This window comes from Rhagoletis pomonella, unplaced genomic scaffold, assembly GCF_013731165.1.
Source record: "Rhagoletis pomonella isolate Grant_MI unplaced genomic scaffold, Rhpom_1.0 Rhpom_scaffold_00002, whole genome shotgun sequence".
Taxonomy (NCBI): domain Eukaryota; kingdom Metazoa; phylum Arthropoda; class Insecta; order Diptera; family Tephritidae; genus Rhagoletis; species Rhagoletis pomonella.
The window spans coordinates 106,786,837-106,806,940 of NW_023458556.1; the positions used below are offsets into that span (position 1 = coordinate 106,786,837).

Genomic DNA, 20,104 nt, shown 5'->3' on the forward strand with positions numbered 1-20,104 from the left:
GGTACTGACGTATATAGAATTAATGCGTTAGAGAGAGATAAATATACAAGTTCAACGCGCTAATTTAGGTATACTTGTATGTATATACCTGTTACTCGTCTGGCATATACTCCAACTGCGAAAATAACGACAATTATAATTTATGTAGATCCCTAGATAAAAGATTGTCACAAGTTACTTTCGGTAACTCACGATTGAAGTTTGGAATGCAATTTCTCAGAAACACGACTACAGATTTTCTCCAAAGTGTCGGAGAATGCTATGTACTAGTTCATGAAATTCTTAAATTATCTTATTTTTTTTAGTTTAGTGTCAACCATTTCTGAGTTTAATAAAATTTTGTCGTATACGACATTTGTCAAAAAATTTGCAGTCAGTTTTAGTGATATACGCCAAAATGTGATAACAACTTTTATAAATTAACCATACTTTTTACTAATCAGCCTAATCGTGAGTTTCGCCCGAACAAAATTTCGCCAACAATTTTTTTATCCACCTGTAGTGAACACACGCAAACGAAAAGTGACCCGGTTCTAGAAAATGAAACTCATGATAAAGCTGAATATGTCGGAAACTAAAGAAGAACAGATAACTCTATTTGAAAGATATTGATTAGTTTAGTACGACAGCAATACTAACGCAATTTGTACCAAATAACCGAAAAAATTTTAGTCAATTAGTCGGAAACTAAAGAAGATATCCAAAACCCACAAATTGTCAAAATGACGCTTCCGGCAATTTTCCATCCAGGCGACGATATTTGAATAGGTTTGTATAGTTACCAATAGTCAGTACTAATTTGTACTGGAACCTGCAAACTTTTACTGGAAAAGTGTATGATAACCCAAAAAATTTGCAAGAGAGCACTGACTCGAGAGCGTAACAACACGAGAGAGCTGCAAATTCTTGCTAGTGAAATTTTTACTAGCAGAAATTAGCTAGCAGAAGAAGAATAAATGTCAAAAGAATATATGTATATAAAGTGGTTTACTAGCTCAGCTGATTTTGTGTATGTGTTTCGCCGCACGGCTTCTGATATCAAATTGAAAAATTTTGTTTGAATTTCTACACACACTCTTACAGATTTTGACAGTTTATGCTGCCAAAGCAAAAACAAAATACATGTAAATTTTTGTTTTTGTACTCCTGCTATCGCCTTATATTGATTCGTCTTGGCACAAACAAAAGTAAAATGAGTGGAAATCAAAATATTAATGATGTACTGGACAGTGTAAGTGCTTGTGTGTAAAGCAAAGAGTTTAAAACTGATTTATAAATAGTAAAATGTTTACAGCAGATTGTCAAAGCAGTGCAACAACTGTTCACTTGCAAGTTTTTGCTAGTTTTGTGTTCAATAACCTCTTCTGCTGCAAGTTCTCTTCTTCTCAATTTTACGCTCTATTTTGCTTTTACGCTCTCGCTGCAATGTTTTACTGGAGAAGTTACTATACAAACCTAATGTTACTCGCATATTTACGAGCCTGTATGTAAATTTTCGGGAAAAAGGTTAAAAAGTATATTCATCTGCTGAAAAGATATTTTCGCAGATTCACAATTTATTTAAAATAAATCTATCAGCCCTATCTCCAATTCCATGTGAATAAATCTCTCCAGTGCTTAAATAATTTTCACCTCATTAAACAGCTGCACAACACCCTAATTGCCGAAAAAGCGTTGCGTGCAACACTAGTCCTTTATGGGGACCAAACTTGGTGAAAAAAAATAGCTAAGTTTGTTTACTGGATATACTGAGGTCTGAACAACGACTGATTTGAAGAGCGTAAGAATGCGTGTGAAGAGCGTACTGCTCACGTGAGTCAGCTTTGCCGACAGTGTTGCCAGAACTTTTTGGGCCGACCGGCTAGATTGGCAAAAAAAAGCGGCTAAAAACGGCTAATATGTTTTAGTGAAAATTCACATGCTTTATTTAAATAAATCGCAAGAAACGAAAGACTAGTTAACACCATTAATTTATATCGAGTGTATATTCCTCATCATCAAATGAATCACTATTGTATATATCACCTGAATTCATTAATTTTAAGAGATCGTCATCTACAGTAAAATTATGGCAGCATTTTTCTTCACGTTTTAAACCGTATCTTATATATAAAATAGCGTTTAACGTTTTAACGCACATTGGATTTCTTTGCTTAGTTTTTATTATATTCATTGAACTAAATATTCGCTCTACTTCTGCATTACTTATAGGCAAAACAAGAAAACTAAAAACTAGGTTGGAAAGGTCAGCAAAAGGGTTTTCTCCTAGGGCATTTCGAAATTGATAAACTTCGGCCGAAAATTTTACAGTTGAGTCTAAATTACTCCAGGTATGTAACGTTAACCGTTGCCATTGCATCTCTATGGATGTTATTTCGTCGGCATTATATTTGTGTTTTTGTTGCTGTAGTTGAACAAATACTTTTGGTTTAATTACTCTTAATGCATTTCCAACCGAAAAAAGTCAATTTCTTTTAGTGTGGCAATATTTGTAGGGAGGCGTTGGCGTAATTCCTTTATTAAAGTGATAATAAAATAGCGACCATTTTCTCGAATTATTTTCTCGGCTTCGTGGTCAAAAGCGTTTGTGCTTACTTTCGTTTTTAAATACTCTTCTAAACTGTGATACAACTGAGGAAATGGAGCAAGGTATGGTTCCAACGGGGAGCATATAGGATCAAATGTGTCCGCGCTAATAACCACTAGGGAGCATAGATGCGAAAGTAAAACATTGAGTTCATTAAAAATCTTCATTGGGTCTGCATTATTGCTTTCGAACAAATTGTTTACTTTTTGCACCTATTATTATTATGATTCCGATGATACAATTTTTTAATATTTTTATGTAGATTTTTTAAGCTTAAACTGTTTTGTCATTTGAGGGGATCTTTTCCAAAAAATCCTTTAAGAAACTATTTTTATTCATAAAAAACTTCATTTTTAGAGGTATTTTCAAACCGGTCCAGCTCAAGTAAATCTTAATAATTTTCCGAAATATTTTGGTAGAAGTCTTAAAATATACTAGATTTTACCTTTTTACGCGCCAAATAAAATAGGTTTGCAACTCGCAAAAACATCGATGTTGAGAAAAAACATTGATGTTAGCAGCTTATATAAAAACATCGATGCATCGATGTTTCTCCAGCTCTAGTGTGAATACCCAAATATTTTTCTTTATCCCAATCACGAAAATTAATTCGTTGAAATTTTTCAATAGAACACCGCTTTTGACAAAAAAAAAATTCCAAATTTTTTTATTTTGTACCAATAGAGCAATATAAAAATGTACAAATCTGTACAAATGTACAAATCAAGTGTCACTGTCTTATAGCCAATTTCACGAAAGCAATTTAAGTGAAAAAATATCTTAATTTTTTGAATTTTATATGGAAATTGACAGAAAATAAAAAATCATTTTCCATTTAAATAGCTAGTGAAACCTGCTGTTAGAAATTTATACAATTAAAAAAAAAATCAACAAATTTTCGTAAAAATTTCGAGTTTTTTAATTAAATTCTGAGTATAGTATATAGTTTTGTAGCCCATTGAATTCTAGTAGAATAAAGTACAAGTTTCAAATGGGTAAAAATTAGGATTGATTTTTTAGGATTTTTAAATAGCTCGATATTTGTACGAAAGTTTGTTGATTTTTTTAATATCGCACAAAGGTGGAAACTTGGATTTACACGGGTTTTGTTAAAGAATGAACTATTTAAAAAAAAAAAAATAACCAAAATTAAATAACAACAAAAATAATACTTTAAAACTTGGAAAAAAGTGGTTCAGCTATAATTTTTTCACCACTGTATGTATTTTTTAATATCTTTAATTGGGCATGCACATTGTAAATACAGGAAGTACATAACAAAACTAAAAAAAATATGCCTGGGGTGGAGGGGGTCAGAACACCTACAACAACCTAAAGCTCAATCACGCCGTTGTCATTCTTTGAAATTATGAAAAATGTGCCTTGACTAAGTTTTACTGCAACGTAGATATACAAAATTTTTAACTGAATCGGAGAGCGTTTACTATTTATTGCGCACTGTTTATATAGCAACGTTACACTGTGCGAAGTTAAGCTGGGCGACGATCAATTCTTAGAGCTTTTGCATTGATCCCGTCACATACAAAAATTAAAACAAACTAGCTTTGTTTACATGTTGCACTCATATACATACATATTTATACATTAAAAAAAGTATATCTTTCTTGGTTTCTTTTGGGTAGTCGTCTCAGTGCACTGACTTTGAAAAAATAATAGTGCAGATTTTACATAGGTTTTACTCATATAGGATAAAACATGGCGAATTCATAAAATCCAGAGCAGCTGGATTTTCGCCTAGGTGGTTTTCGGAGATGTATTTGTTGTAATTCTTACTGACATTATGCGTAAAATTTATTGCTATCATTTTTGTTTTTGTACTCCTATTATCAACTTATATGAAATCCCCTTGGGGTAAATTGAATTTTTATATAAAACAATAAAAAGTGAATTTCACTTAAATAAAATACTTATTCAACAGAAAAATAATAATAATAATAGATTGGCGCTTACACATATGTATGTATGCTAGTGTATGGCTGAGCTTATCCTCCGATTTGTGGCGTGAGCCTTGATGTCGTCACACAAAGGGGAGGGACCTACAGTTTTACGCCGACTCCGAAAGGCGATTGTATTTTTATGAGAAGCTAAAATACATGGCATGGCAGAAATACACTCGGAGGTTTGCCATTGCTTGCCGAGGGGCGACCGCTAATAAGAAAAAACCTTTTTTCTATATTTTTTTGCGATGTTGCATTGACCAGGGCTAGAACCCAGGCACTATGAAATGGAAGCGCGCACTGCTTACCACTACGCCACAGCGGCGGTAAACCTATACATAAAACTGGGCCCAAATCTCGGCATCCATGTTCGAATGAAACTCGATTCGTATCGAATGAAATAAAATTACAGCTGTTCTCCAATAAAATTTTTAGTGCTGAACACACTGAAAACGACGGGCTACGGACCACAGCTGTCAAATTATTTTAACACGTACTTTTATGTCGGTAATTAGATCAATTTTTCCAGCGACAGATAAGGTTCTTCCTCTTCGTTTATGTCAAACTCATACAAATTCATGATGTCGCTGCCGCGTTCAAAAAATTCATGTGGCCCGTAGCCCGTCGTTTTCAATGTGTTCAGCACTTCACTTGAAAAAGCGAACTCATATCCGAATGCTCAAAAAGAAATTTCGTATAAACTTTGATTCGATCACGGATGCTTTGATTCAGTCCCTGTGTTAATTTAATTGGAGGGAGGCTCAAACAATTAAATTTTAATTTTTATTTGCGGTGTGTTCGATGACAAATTATGTATGTTCATTTAAATATGTTGGCTTTATTTCCAGAAAATATTGGTAGATTTTTAGGCTTTGTTAGATAATATAGCTAAAAAGTTGGTAGAAAAAGTGGTAAAGTCCGTGCACTGAGCCGTCTTACTTTTAATTTTAGTGTCATTATTATTATTATTAAAATACATATTTTGATATTTTTTTCGAAGTATTTAATTAGGAGGCGCGTTAAAACACACGCTTGCTTGTCACTTTTAACTGTCTCCAAGATAATACATAGCTAGCCGTTAGCATACAAACATATTTACATCTTGGATTTTGGGTTCGAGGGCACGGTTTCCAGCTTTTAAAATTTAAATCAAAGACAATTGATTGCTAATAGCTCCATGATTTGGGCATTAAAACGTGATAAAACTTGCGATGAAACATATTGAATGTTATCATAACTAACTACTATCCTTCAAAATGTTGTGTACAAACGTTAATATGTACATATATATTTACTACGTAGTATGTACATAAATATATGTGTGTACCTAGAATTTATTGATTTAAGGTACTGATTTCTTGTTTGAAAATCGCCGGCCAGTTTCGGCATTTCTTAAAGAAATTGGTCACATGTACATACATATATGTAGATACATATATACATGTATTTATGTATGAACATTCACACAAACACAAATTTAGAAAATAGGTGTGATAGAATTTTACCATAACGCCAGTATCCACCTTCATACACTTGCTTATAAGGCTGTTTGTATGTATGTACATATAAAATATTTGAGTAAATAAATGATAGCATTTATTGTATTTTAATAAGTAAGTAATCTTTAGCGATTGCTTTTCGCGAATCTTATCGCTTTATAATTCTAAGCGTTAACAACCAATATGATGACCTAGCGTTAAAATATTCGTCTAGTGTGTAAGTGTGATTTTTTTAAGTAATTCTTCTATGAAAATGTTGAACATGTAAATTTTTATTGTTAAAAAAAGCTATATTTACTTCAATACTAACGGTGTTAAAGAGAACTAGTAAAACCTAAAGGTCTGATTATGCATACTTCACACAACTTCTAAAACGTAACACAACTTTGCAAAAGCTAAGGCTGATTATGCTTCGCATGCAGCCAAATTTATCTGCACTAGCAACCTTGTGCATCGACGCAATGGTATGTGAACAAAAACAGCTGATTTTTGGTTTCTTAAGGTAAATGGATTTGTTTACGGAAAAATCCATTCAAGTAGTCCAAATTAAGTCGGCACTAGAGTTCTTTGCAGTTTGACATAATTTTCAATGCAATATCTGTTAAGATATATAAATAAAATGCGCATGTTTTTCTAAAAAAAAAAATTAACTACATATACTAAACGATATATTTAGTAGGAAAAGCATACAAATACCTTTGATTTGATACATAATTTTATATAGTTAGATTTAAGGACATCTGCCAACAGCGGAATAAAACAACTGTACTGATATTTTAATTTCTTAATTTATTTTATATAACACGATATTTTACTACAAAATGAAAATTTTGAATAAAAAATAGCGAGATATTTTCTTTCAAATGTTCGCCTGCAGAACTTTTTTTGTTTTGACATATAATATCATATTTTAATATTTAGTGATATTACCGAAGAATTTTTTATTTTAAATCATATATTTAATTAAAGATGTTTTTGTGCTCTTTCTTATCTTGTGCATATCTTTTATTATATGTAGTTAATTACGTATTAAAAAAAACAAATTTTTATTTAAAAAAAGATTGCCATAATTTATATATACATATATGTATATAATATGCACACATCAAATCAAAGGACTTTCAATAACCTTTTCAACTATATCCATACTTTGAAAATTGGTTCAAAACTTTTCAAAATATAAGCTTTTGAAAATATTGAAAATTCCACGTTTACCTTCCCTAGCACCGCTCCTATGAATTTGCACAAAAAAAACATGTATTCCATTAAAATCAGAGATAAGCGGCGGGTCATGGTCAGTTTTTCGTTTTTTAGCTCATGTTTCCAAAATTACATGGATAGAATCGTGAATTCCCTTAATATGCTTTCCATGCATCTCTGTAAAAATTATGCTATTGGTACCACTGCAATTGAAATGTCACTTAAGAAAATGTGAGGCAAAATCTAAACTCAACAGATCACTAATTTTTCACAAGTTCTGCTAATTTCTTGGTAATGGAATACATACATACACAAGTAATTTTTAGCAAAAAAAAACCGACTTCAACTCTCATATAAAAAATATATACATATATATATATCTCATGATCCACTGATCGGATCTTAACCAGATTAGTATGGGACCTCTGAGACACTACCTTTCCGATGCAAAAAGAATTATCGAAATCGGTTGACGTGGTCCAAAGTTATGCGGTAGCATACATAAAAACAAAAAAAAACCAAAAAAAAATATTCCGACGAACTGATAAACTCCTCCTTTTTTGGAAGTCGGTTAAAAATTCATTCAACAGATTTTCACCTGATAGTTTGAAATTTATGCGAAGTATGCATAGTAAGGCCATAACTCTTTCGTGCAATTTTAATCACTTTTCAGTGTGCAAAAGGCTGTTGGACTTTCGTAATTTTTCAAACACTTCCCGCTTTTAGTTGAGCAATAGATCGGATATCGTAGTTCATGTTCGAAAATGCTCTATCAACTATCAACAAACCAACTATTGAACTATGTATAAGCTCCCTAATAAATTTACACTCAGAAAAAAGCATTTGCTTAAAATAAGAAAACAGTATCCTTATTTTAGGGTTACTGTTTTTTCCTTAACATTACGAAAAATTTACTCAATTTGAGAAATATTTTCTTAATTCAAAAATAGGGCGTCATTAATTTGAGGAAGTAAATTTACTCAATATAAGTAATAATTTCCTCAATATATGTAATAATTTCCTCAAATAATTTTGAATTTTGTCAGTGCTGTTAAGACAAAGTTAATTGCTTTCCTGGCAAATGTCGGCTGTGGCGTCGCGTGAAGGCTACTGCTTCTGGTTCTGAGATCGCAGGTTCTAGTCCGGTTGGAGGTGGTTTAAGTAAGGTAAGTTCAATTATTTCAATTTAAATATAAATTGCAAATTGTAAAATTAATTTAATATATGGAAAAACATAAATACTCAAATACCATAAAAAATAAATTAGATAATTTTTTTTTTATTCAATACAATTTAAAAAATTACAATAAAAATAAATAAATAAAAAATAAAAATATTTAAAAAAAATTCCTGCCCTGGGGCTCGAACCTCTCGACTAGCGCTCCAGAGCTTTGCCCTGTCGGCCATTGCCATGACCAAAATGGCATACTTATTCCTTTCACGGGGGATGAATGGTAAGTAAATGTTTCCTAAAAACTAAGGAATTGTGTCATTGGAGCCATTTCAAGGTAATATTTCCTTATAATAATATACTTTTTTCTTAGCATCAAGGAATGTTTTTTCTTACAGCCAGTTTCACCAAACTATTTAAGTGGAAATTAACTTTAATTTAATTTTGTATTTAATTCTCATTTAAATAATTTTCAGTTTCAATAAACTATTTTGAAAGCTTTGGCACGCTGTGTTGTAAAAGCAGGGCTGGTATACAAGTAAGCAGCAGATACACAATGATCAGGTGATTAAACGTGTAACACCTCTGAGTGTGGTTATTCTGATTTAACTTTTATTTAAGTGCAGAGCATAGGTCACTTAAATCAAAATTAAAATTGATCGGTGAAACCGAAATTAAAGTAATTTTCACTTAAATAATTTGGTGAAACTGGCTGTTAGTGTAGATAAAACTACTTGCTACTTTTCAAAGGAATTAAATTTAATGTACATATATCTCCCATAGGCGCACAACCGATAGTAATGTGGTTGAGTTACATGTGTACGAGTATTTTAGCAAGTATGTTTACATATTTACATATTCCCACGATCTTCAAAAGTGGCAAAACTCTAAATTTGACATTTTTGAAATAATGCACTAAAAATGTACACAGAGCTTTTATTTACCTTTCAGCAAAATCTGGAGCAAATTTTTGTTATAATTTGTTGAAAAAACCCAAGGGTAAGTCTCCCTTGCCCATATGATTAGCATGTGCTACTAAATATTTTTAAGCATTTTCTGACGAACGTGTAATTTTGAGTTGTGTCACTTTTGAAGATGGTGTGCGATATGTACTTAGATAAGTATTTCGCACTTTCTTGGTCACTCACCTTGCGCAATTCTGACGGCGGGCATTTTAATTCTCATCTTTCCTGAGTTGGCGTTTAGTAGGATCTGTTAAAGCCAATCGCAGGGTTAATCCACACCAAGAGTCACTGCGGCCACGGCTTCAGTTCGTGAATAGCGACGGGAATTTTCGCTACCCGATAAACTCACGCTCGCACAGGTTGATATGTAAATGGCATGTCCGGAATCAGTCTAAGTATATATTTGCACACAAATCTGGCTTCTTTTTATTATACATATGTATGTATGTTTCTAAACCTAAAATGCACACCCGCTGGTGCCGCGTTTGATTCTCCCATAGAATAGAATAGCGAAATCTAAAATCACGCGTCAACACTTGGAATCAAAATTTTTTAAGGTGGAAACAGAGTAAAAATTTATTTTAAACAAATACGTTTGTACATATGTATGTATCTTAGAGTAAATATTTTCATTTTCATAGCATGAACTTGAATGCATTCGCAATAATAATATGCATGCAAGTGTGTATATTTTTTTACTAACGATAGGAACCTTGTACACTTTGTTTTAAAGAAAAAATTTGCAGACGATATTTTTTTACTTAATTGCAGTTTTATTCCAGAGACGCTGACGTTTATGGAATTTCATTGCAGCTTTGATAAATGTGTTTCAGTTTTTCTTGTTGTTTGTCTTTCACTACGCACATAAAAAACATATTTCGTAGTACTCATTATGTACATTTGTATGTATTTATGTGTATTTGTATGTATTTGTACACAGGGGTTTGTATTGTAATTTAGGGATTCGTATGTATGTATTATGGCAGATATTCTTATTGCATATTTTGTCACATCTTTACATTTTCACCTTTTCCAATTCGACAATTCGATTCCAATTAGAAAACTTCACAGAATCACTTGTAAGCGAGCGAGAGAGAGAGTTAAATAAAACAGTTACCGGTCACTGATTTGATGTTGGAGAGAAATATGTATATCTAAATATGTATGTACTACACTATAAAACCGTGTGTCCTTCGCTTTTGCACTTCCTGAGTGCAAGTGCGAGTATGAGTACGTCCGCGCACGTCGATGTCCTGCGAGTGACTGTGGCCACATACATTGGGATAATTCAATTTTATCTAACGGTTTTTACACTTTGATGCCAATTTGAAAATTTGATTTTGGTTTATTGGTTAGGTTTTTTTGTGGCGGCGGCCGCATCGGTGGAGGTGGCGTTGGTGGAGTCGACTTTTGTGCTGGTGGAAGTAGCTAGCGCGACTGAATTAGCGACGGAAATGGATAAGCAGCTGACAGGCGGCTGGCGAGGACGTTTCGCTCACTTGCTAACATGCGACGTGATAGGGGTGACATGCCATTTGCCGCCACACTCTCCCAGAGACATGTCTATCCACTCCATCCACTTACGTGCAAATGTATGTGCGCGCTCATGTGTCTGTACATACATACATATTCATGTTTGCAACACCGATGAACACCAGCTCAATCACACACATTTCCACACGTGTGTATATACATACATACATATGTGCTTATGTTTGTTGGTTATGTGGGTGGACACGGGTTCCGACACCACTTGGTGGCTTAACTCTTTCATATACTGCTCCGGTGCGCCGGAATTACATACGATTTCTGATCTGTTTTCAGAAGTTTCGGCGGCTGAAACGAGCGTAAGTTTTTAACCAGGCTTGATACTAACTTTGCATTCGGGGCAAATTGCTTAGCTTTTAATATCTGATGTGACACTGGACTTTGCTGAATTAAGTTTATTTAGCACGAACTGTTTTTTTTTTATTTTGTGCACGAGTCGAATACATATCTTATTCGACATGAAACTGGAGTGACTAAAACCGTTCCTGCGACACTTCTGCACTGGTTGCCACGTACGTTTGTGCGCGGGTGTGAATGATATTAACCGCGAAACACACGCTAGTGCAAATTGACGCAGATATACTAAAGAACAATGACACTACTCGTAAACTATCACAAGAAAGCACGTCTTCACAACGCGACAGTCCGTGTGCATCTAACTAATAAACTCACATTAGTCGCATCCGTCCATTTACCATCTACCATTTACCATTCATACGGCTACTGCTCTGTCATTCTGTCGCGCTTGGCTTTCTTTGTTAGTTTTAGCTTTGCTCACTTCTCCTTCAGCGACTAGCCAACCGGCCGACCTTTCAGCTCGGTTGAAATCGACTTGACTCGAAAGTCGCCACTCGCCACTCACGAGCTATGTACCCGTACCCACATATGTACATTCATATGTACGCCTGGCTGACTGACTTGCCTCATTTGCTTGCTCATTCACGCTCACCACATACACCATGATAAAGTGGCGCGACGGCGTCAGCAATTGTGTTGTGTTGGTGGAGACGGCAACGGTGACGGTGGCGACGACGACGACGTCAACGACAACGGAGTTGGCAAGGGGCACCACAGGGAACAGCGGCTCCAGCAGCGACAGGGGTTTCTCATGAGCACAACAGCGCTTCGGGTTTGGAGTACGATATGAAGCACTGGTGTTTAGTGGTTAAGAGCGCGGACTGGTGCGTTATGGCTAGCGGTTTAGGTTTGAAGGCGGGATGGTTGAACGGTATTGGGGCAGCAGAGGATGAAGAAAAATGAAGTAAAGAGGGGTGGAGTACAAACGTTTGGCCGCGCTACCACACAGTCTAGAGATACTGCGACAGCGTTGCTACTTTTGCTGAAAACTGGAGTGAGTAAATGGGCTATTTGTGTGCACGTGTGTTGCTAACTGTTAGCGTCCGGAGAACGGATGGCGGAGGACGATTTGTGTCGTCTGCTCAGCAGCACATGGACAAATTCATACAAACCGTCAAATGTACGTATGAATATATATATGTAGATGCAAATATGTCTGAACGTGGTTGTAGATATGTTTGTGTGAATTATACGTAGGCTTGCACATGCGGTAAGGAGAGTGCTGGTGTGTTGAGAAGGTGGCGGCGATGCTGCTGCCATTGATGCTGCTCTTGTGGCTGCATACAAATGTACACAAACATATTCATAATAAATGTGTATGAATGTGTGTTTATATGTCCATACATGGGCATATAGTACATACATGCTGATTCAATATTTTGTTTTGAACGCTGTTTGTTTACTTATTGCTTTGACAATACTACATACCGCCTTACGGTTGGCGCACCTTGCGTAGCTGGTCCGACCTCATCTTTGGCAATAACAGTAAGATCGTCAGTAACATGACTGTATGTCTATTAGGGATGTCAATTTTCGGGGTTTTGTCGATCCCTGGATTTTCGGGATCTCAAAATACAATCCCGGGATTGTCCCGAAATTCAGGTAAAAGTGCAACACATCTGTGATCATCCTATTCATGGGCGTAGCCAGAACGAAATTTAGGGGGGGGGGGGGGCATACAAAATAAAAAATTCAAAACCAATAACTTACTTATGTACTAAAATTTTTTTTATTATAGCTTAAAATTATTGTAACCAATAAAGGTAAATATGTTGTACAAAAAACAAATAAACAGAAGTTCACAAAAGTTGATATAAAACTATTCGCCGATTTAAATTGTTAACTTTTTACTGAGCATGTTTATTTTACGAGGAGGAAGCATCGAAAGCCTAACCCCTTCCGTGTGAGACTTTAACCCAAACTAAAATTCCTACCGTCATGTACCGTTCCCCTCCCGGTACCACCGTCAAGGATTTCGTCGGGATTATAACACTGTGTGACTGATAAGGTTATAGATCTATTCTCTTCCTCTTCTTCCTTTTTGGCGCTGTAACCGCCAAAGCGATTTTGACCAACTGACGCCTATTAGAAATGCCAAGTGAAGCCAGAATACTTTCAGAGCTGGGGCGTCGGTGTCCATTCGAACGACATGATCAAGCCAGTTGAGCCGCTGTATTTTAGTACGCCACATACCAGCACGGGCATGATGAGTGATTTATAGTGTGGTTTTCGTACGTCGAGAGAGGACTTTACTCCTGAATTGCCTACTCAGTCCAAAGCAGCACTTGTTGGCAAAAGCGATTCTGCGTTGGATTTCCATGCTGACATTATTACAGGCGTTAATGCTGGTTCCCAAGTGAACGAAATTCTCTACTTCCTCGAAATTATAACTGTCAAAAGTGACTTGGGTGCCAGGCGCGAATGTGCTGATTGTTTGTTTGATGACAGGAGATACTTCGTCTTGTCGTCGTTTACCACCAGACCCATTCGCTTTGCTTCCTTGTCCAACTTGGAAAAGTCAGGACAGACTTCGCGGTTTTTCTTACCGATGATGTCAGTGTCATCGGCATAAGCCAGCAATTGTACGCTCTTGTAGTAAATTGTTCCTAAGCGGTTCAGTTCTGAAGATCTTATTATCTTCTCCAACATCAGATTAAAGAAGCCACATGAAAGAGAGCCGCCCTGTCTGAAACCCCGTCTGGTGGCGAAAGGCAACAGAGCAGAGCTGGTGGTATTACTCAACGTCATTTTTCACAGGCGAAAGCGGCTTTAAAGTCTACAAATAGGTGGTGAGTGCGGATCATTTTCTCGCGGGTCTTTTCCAAGATTCGGCGTACTGTGAATACCTGGTCTATGGTAGACAATACATTCGATAAGACCTTGCAACCTATGCTTAGAAGGCTGATCCCGCGGTAGTTGGTACGCATGGCGGGGTCGCCTTTCTTGTGGATTGAGCGCACTTGAATTCCAGTCGTCGGGCATGCACCTTATTACCTCCTTGCCATCGTAATAAAATAGCTCAGCTGACAGGCCGTCAGCTCAAACAGCTTTGGCACTTTTCTTCATAGTCAGGCGCTGGGATATCGACTCCATCGTCATCGACTGGGACCTCGAAGTGCTTCCGCTATTCAAAAGGGTCGAAAAGTGTTCTCTCCAAAATCTGAGTACGTTCTGGACATCGGTCACTAGGTCGCCATGGTTGTTCATACAAGAGTCTTGAAACCTTCCGTAAGTCGCTCAACTCTCTGCTAAAAATTTCGGGTGTTTTTTCTGTCGGACAGCATTTCAATCATTTTCTCACACTCGTGATCGTACCAGTAATTAGCGGGAAATGTGGTTCCACTGCTAGCGCAAGTCGGTTTGTTGAAGAGTGCTCTCTCACAGCAGGTGTGAGGGTCGAGCGCCGAATCCATTGGCCGTCTGTTTTGATTGCAGCTTTTCGACGTTGAACTTTCCCTGCATTGTTGGGGGCCCTTTTTTTGCTTCTCCGAGGTTAGGTCGTATATTGGATGCATCAATATAGTAGTGCGAGTCGATGTTTGGCCCTCGGAGTGTACGTATGTACATCTAAAACAAGGAAGCATGTCTTCCGTCTATCACAACATGCTCGATTTGGTTTCCCGTTTTTCGATGTGGAGACATCCATGTAGCTTGAGAGAACGAAAAATGACACTGAAGATGGAACAACGCCGAAACCGGTTTGTCTCCAAACCAAATTTGACAAGGGACGATGGAAAATCGTTCCACAATACATCACACTCCTACCCTGTCGGAACCACCAACAACGAAAATGAGAATAGCTTGATGATGATGCCAAGCTTCGGGCCCCGGCGAAGTGGATCATCCTCAGCCCGCCGTTTCTATGTGGAGGCTGATTTTTTCAACACTGGCACCAAAGATCCCTTCGTTGCCCACCTTGGCATTTAAATGGCCAAGCACGATTTTTATACGTGTCGGGGGCAGCGCTAATATGTACGCTCTAAGCTAAGAGAGCCTTGGATGCCTCGTCCTTCTCTTCCATCGGGGCATTGGCACATGTGAATGAGATGTTGAAGAATCTCGCTTTGATGCGGATTGTGGCTAGACTTTCGTCCACAAGAGTGAACGCCGGTCTCTCTCCCACCACAAATCCAACACCGAATTGCACTCCTTTACGTGGCAACTGTAGTAGACGTCGCAAGGCTCACGCTTACCTTCCTCGCCCCGTCCATCGCATTTCGTGGATGGAGCTGATGTCAGCCTTTATTTTCCCTAGGACTTCAACCAGCCGGGCAGAGGCACCATCCTGATTAATCCCAAGCGCACGCGGGGTGTTACGCCCTCCCACTTTACCTCGCTCCCAAACTAGCGTTCGGTCGCTACCCAGAGTATTCATGGATATAAATATCCGGACGTAGTTAGCTGCGATTTGAACCGTAAGCACACGAATCACTTCTGGCCACTCCCAGGTGAATGGCCGTCAAAAGCTTTGCAGTACTGGAAAATGTACAAAACATAGTGGCCAAAAACGAATATCTCAACTAAATCCTGATGAATTTTTTTAAATTCGCTCTACATACCTGTATAATAAACCAAATAGCCGGACAAAACGTTAAATGATATACATACATATGTATGTATGTATAAGTATGAGGGCGTATTGAACATTTTGAGTACGCAGATTTTTTAGGCTGGTATATTTATTTATGCTAAATATATTACTTGATTTTGTTTTGTCACACGTTAGAAGTAAACGTCTTGGCTGTTCACCCAACCGCTTAGTAAAGACACAAACCTAAAGACAAAGTAATAAATAATTGAACTATAAATTTATTTATAGTTTCCGTTCAATCAATTTTTGCTCATTGTCGACTGCAGCCAGGTTTTTACCCTTTTAAAATGGAAGTGCTTTGAAGTTAGAGATAATAACTTGATACAGAACCGGATGATCCACATATCTACTTTTCAAATCAGTTTACTAATTATTTAGTTAGCGTTGGGAGTATAATTTGTTATACAGTTTATATATAGGAAAAGCCTTGAAATTTAGGGGGGGCCGAAATTATCAAGCAAGCATTTCGTGGTAGTATTTTTGAATATCTAGGCAAAAATTTGAAAGTTAGGGGGGCCGGCCCCCCCCCCCCTGCCCCTACCTGGCTACGCCCATGATCCTATTATAGTATTTTAAATCAGATTGATATAACAAAAAAAAGTACAATTTATTGTAATTCATTTACATATTTATTAAGGCGATAAATCAGTATTTATTTTCTATCAACAAAAAACAAACATAAAAATTGACAAACATATATGTATGTTTGTACACATCCTCATTAATTTATAACATAGTTTTTGTACTACAAGTACAAATGCATATACGGTCACTCACAGAAATATTTTGCATAGATTTTTTTTTGCAATATTCAGAATATTTTTCATGGTATTTTTTTTTGTTAATTTAAAAAAATATATACGTATGTGCAATTTTGAAGTTGCTAAAACATCCCGTTGACATCTTAAATTTTTTTTTTGCCACAAAAAAATTCGTTATAAGGAAGAAAATGCCCAACATCGTCAGTAAAAAAAACTCAAAAACCAAGGGAGTTAGCAACTTTATAATTGCACTTTATTGTATTAAATTGAATGGGCTATAAAACTGCATAATATAATTTTTCGTAAAAATTAGGATTAAAAAGTTTGATATTTTTATGATAATTAGGTGAACTTAAACCAACTTTCTCTAAAGTGTGAAATTTTGATTTACATGATTTTTGTTGTATATATTTTTTTTAATTAACAAAAAAATACCATGAAAAATATTTTGAATATTGCAAAAAAAATCGATGCAAAATATTTTTGTAAGTGACTGTATTTGGTACAGCAGTAACTGCCTATGTAACTATATAAAATTTTTTAAATCACTGTTTGAGATCAATTTAAGATATTATCGGTATATTTAAGTAATAATAAAAAAGTTAACACATTTAAGTAAAAAATAAATATATAAGTGCATCACCTATTCCATTTTGAGCGAAGCAAAATTATTCCTTCTCTGATGGAAATGCGATCTTAAAGAAATGATAGCTAAAAATTCTTGTTTTGCCCTTGAGAGGGGATATTTGTGATAAAAATTTAATTGGCTAACAAAAAAATTGTTTCCAGCAATCCGGGACTTAAAAAAGACCGGGATCCCGGGATCCCGAAATCCGGGATTAGTTCCGGGATTTAGATATTCATTACTTTTCAACAACTTGAATCGAAAAAATTGCATTTATATTGTTTGAGAAGCTCTCCTAACATGAAATAAATAATAATAAATGGGTTTGAAACCTACTTTTTCATTTAAAGTGGCGTTTTTATTTTTTATCTTTGGCCGCAGGATTCATTTTAAAGGACTTTGTAATTTCAAAGATATGATTAATTCGAAAAATTGGTAAAAAATTCAAAGCAATATAGAATAAAAATTTGGGTAACAAATGCAATAGGAAATTTCTTTAGAATTTAAAAAATTTAAATTTTTAGGATTCACAAGGACGAATAGGTAATTTTTAAGCTAAGAAAGTAAGAAGAACGAAACTCGAGGATGTTTCGAGTTTATATAATAAGCCCTTAACATATAATTTTTTCAGAAGCAAATATTGCGAAATTTCAAGGACAAAATTTTAAAATGACATTTTCTGCACCAGAAACTTGAATCTGTTTAAATTCTACAGGATTTCCTCATTAATTTTATACCCATACTTCTTCTCTAAGCACATTTCTCTGAATTTTTTAAATCATTTTCAAATTACTGACGTCAGAGTGAAAAACTAAAAACGCAATTTTACTATATTTGGCCCATGGTTTCGCGAATATATTGAAATTTGTGTTTAAAATTTACTATCGCGCGGTGTTATATGTATAATGAGCTAGACATTTATAAAAAAATATTAATTATTAAATAAAAAAAGAAATATAGCTGATACTGGTCAAGAATAGGAGTTTCTATCATTGCCATCAGTGCAAATTACAAATCCCGAAAATCCTGGGATTACTTGCCAAGAATCCCGGGATGTTCGAGACCTTAAAAAGTCCGGGCTCCCGGGATTAACATTCCTAATACACACCCACTAAACCAAAGCATCCGAAATTGGAGATCCTACCGAAAACGTTAAAAAATATAAGGAAGACGAGGGCTTTGCCATACGATTACAGATTGTTACAGCCATTAATCCGAGAAACCAAGTGCTAATTTTTACGCAATTGGATCCTCAAATTCCATCATCCATTGACTCCACTGGTGGAACTACCGAGTAACTGGCATGTGAGTGTTTTTTATAAAAGTGATGCAGCGAAAAGTTTTCAGCACTCTGAAAATTTAGATTTAATTGGCTATAAAATGGTATATATCTATTAAATCTTTCCATATTTATTTGTTTAGATAATCAAAATTTGTTAGAAATGCTAGTTAATCAAAATAAGGAATAAATTTGGCAACTTAATCAGTTTGTCTGGTTATGTGGGCATTTATACCTTTCAGTTAATCACCCTAATACATTTTCTTATCGTTTATTTTCAATAGATAACGAAGTAAGAAAAGCAACCGACAGATGACCTGAACAATTTTATTTGTGCCTTAAAGTCTATCCTTATCAACGATTCTTTGGAATGCAAATTTTCTTGGACAAATCTTTCAAAGATTTAACCCTTCGTCTGACGCATGAGCCCAGCCAGGCCTTTTCCATTTTCAAATTACAAAAAATGGTACTTTAAATATAGCTAGAGGCTTGAAATTTCAGGTAGCTTACTAAAGTTTAGTGAACTACCAATCTATAAAATATCATGTCGGTATCATATATATAAAGCTAGATATATAGACATGTTGATTAATACATCACATTCGTAACACATAGGTCTGGCTGGACCCACATATATTCCTATGTAATTTTTACCTAAAATGAAGGAATGCAACCGTTTTTCAAAGTTTTCTTTTAAATTTTTGAATTATCATGGCAAGAGATGATTTTTACCTAAAATGAAGGAATGCAATGGAATGCCATGGAATATTACCCCATTATAATTTTACTCGCCTCCAAAGCTCTTCCATGTTACTCGGAGCTCGCTTGTGCTATGCTAATCCTCTCTTGACCACAGCGCTCAATTTTTCGATGGCGTTGAGGTCTGCGGTTTGTGCTGCCCACTGCATTACGTGAAAATTTTGCTAAAGCAGCCGGCGGTGTCGAATATTTTTAGAATCCTTGGGATCTCCGTCCTGCTGGCAAACCACTTCTTCCGCAGGGTTTGCGCTTTTGTCTACAAAGTCCGGCAAATTTGTTTGGAGGATATGTTCATTATACATTTTATATTAACCCATGGCACCAAATGCCAGCAAGTAAAATATCCCAAGCCATTAAGCTGCCACTGAAATTTTGTAAAAGTCACGATACTTGAAGTTTTTGGACTCAAAAGGAATAATATGGTCCGATGGAACGAAAATTAATTGTTTCCAAAGCGATAAAAAGACATATTTTTGGGAAAGACCTCATCAAAATCTTCAAAAACACCATGCCAAGAAAAACGTCTAACATGGTGGCCAGCACAAATCCCAGACTTCAAAGCTATCGAAAAATTGAGCGCTGTGGTCAAGAGAGGATTAGCATAGCACAAGCGAGCTCCAGTAACATAGAAGGGCTTTGGAGGCGAGTAAAATTATAATGGGGTAATATTCCAAGCGAAATCATAGAAAACCTAGTTGAGAGCATACCCAGACGTATGAAAATCGCTATTAAAAGCAAAGGAGTATCCACAATCCACTTGATATATACCTCCTAAAATCTCAAAAGAGAAAAGTTCAAAACTGA

General features: G+C 35.8%; 1 protein-coding gene across 1 annotated transcript in view; it reads right to left on the minus strand.

Annotated features, from left to right (window-relative positions):
- The window catches only part of LOC118734302 (B-cell lymphoma/leukemia 11A), a 301,463-nt gene extending 289,750 nt beyond the window's left edge, over window positions 1-11,713 (minus strand). Inside the window, exons 1-2 of the mRNA XM_036464020.1 lie at window positions 10,400-11,713; window positions 9,564-9,915 (exon numbers count right to left, since the gene is read on the minus strand). Coding sequence (XP_036319913.1) covers window positions 9,564-9,600 — 37 coding nt within the window. The 5' untranslated portion in view covers window positions 9,601-9,915; window positions 10,400-11,713. The remainder of the gene's footprint in view (window positions 1-9,563; window positions 9,916-10,399) is intronic.
- Between the last annotated feature and the right edge of the window lie 8,391 nt (window positions 11,714-20,104).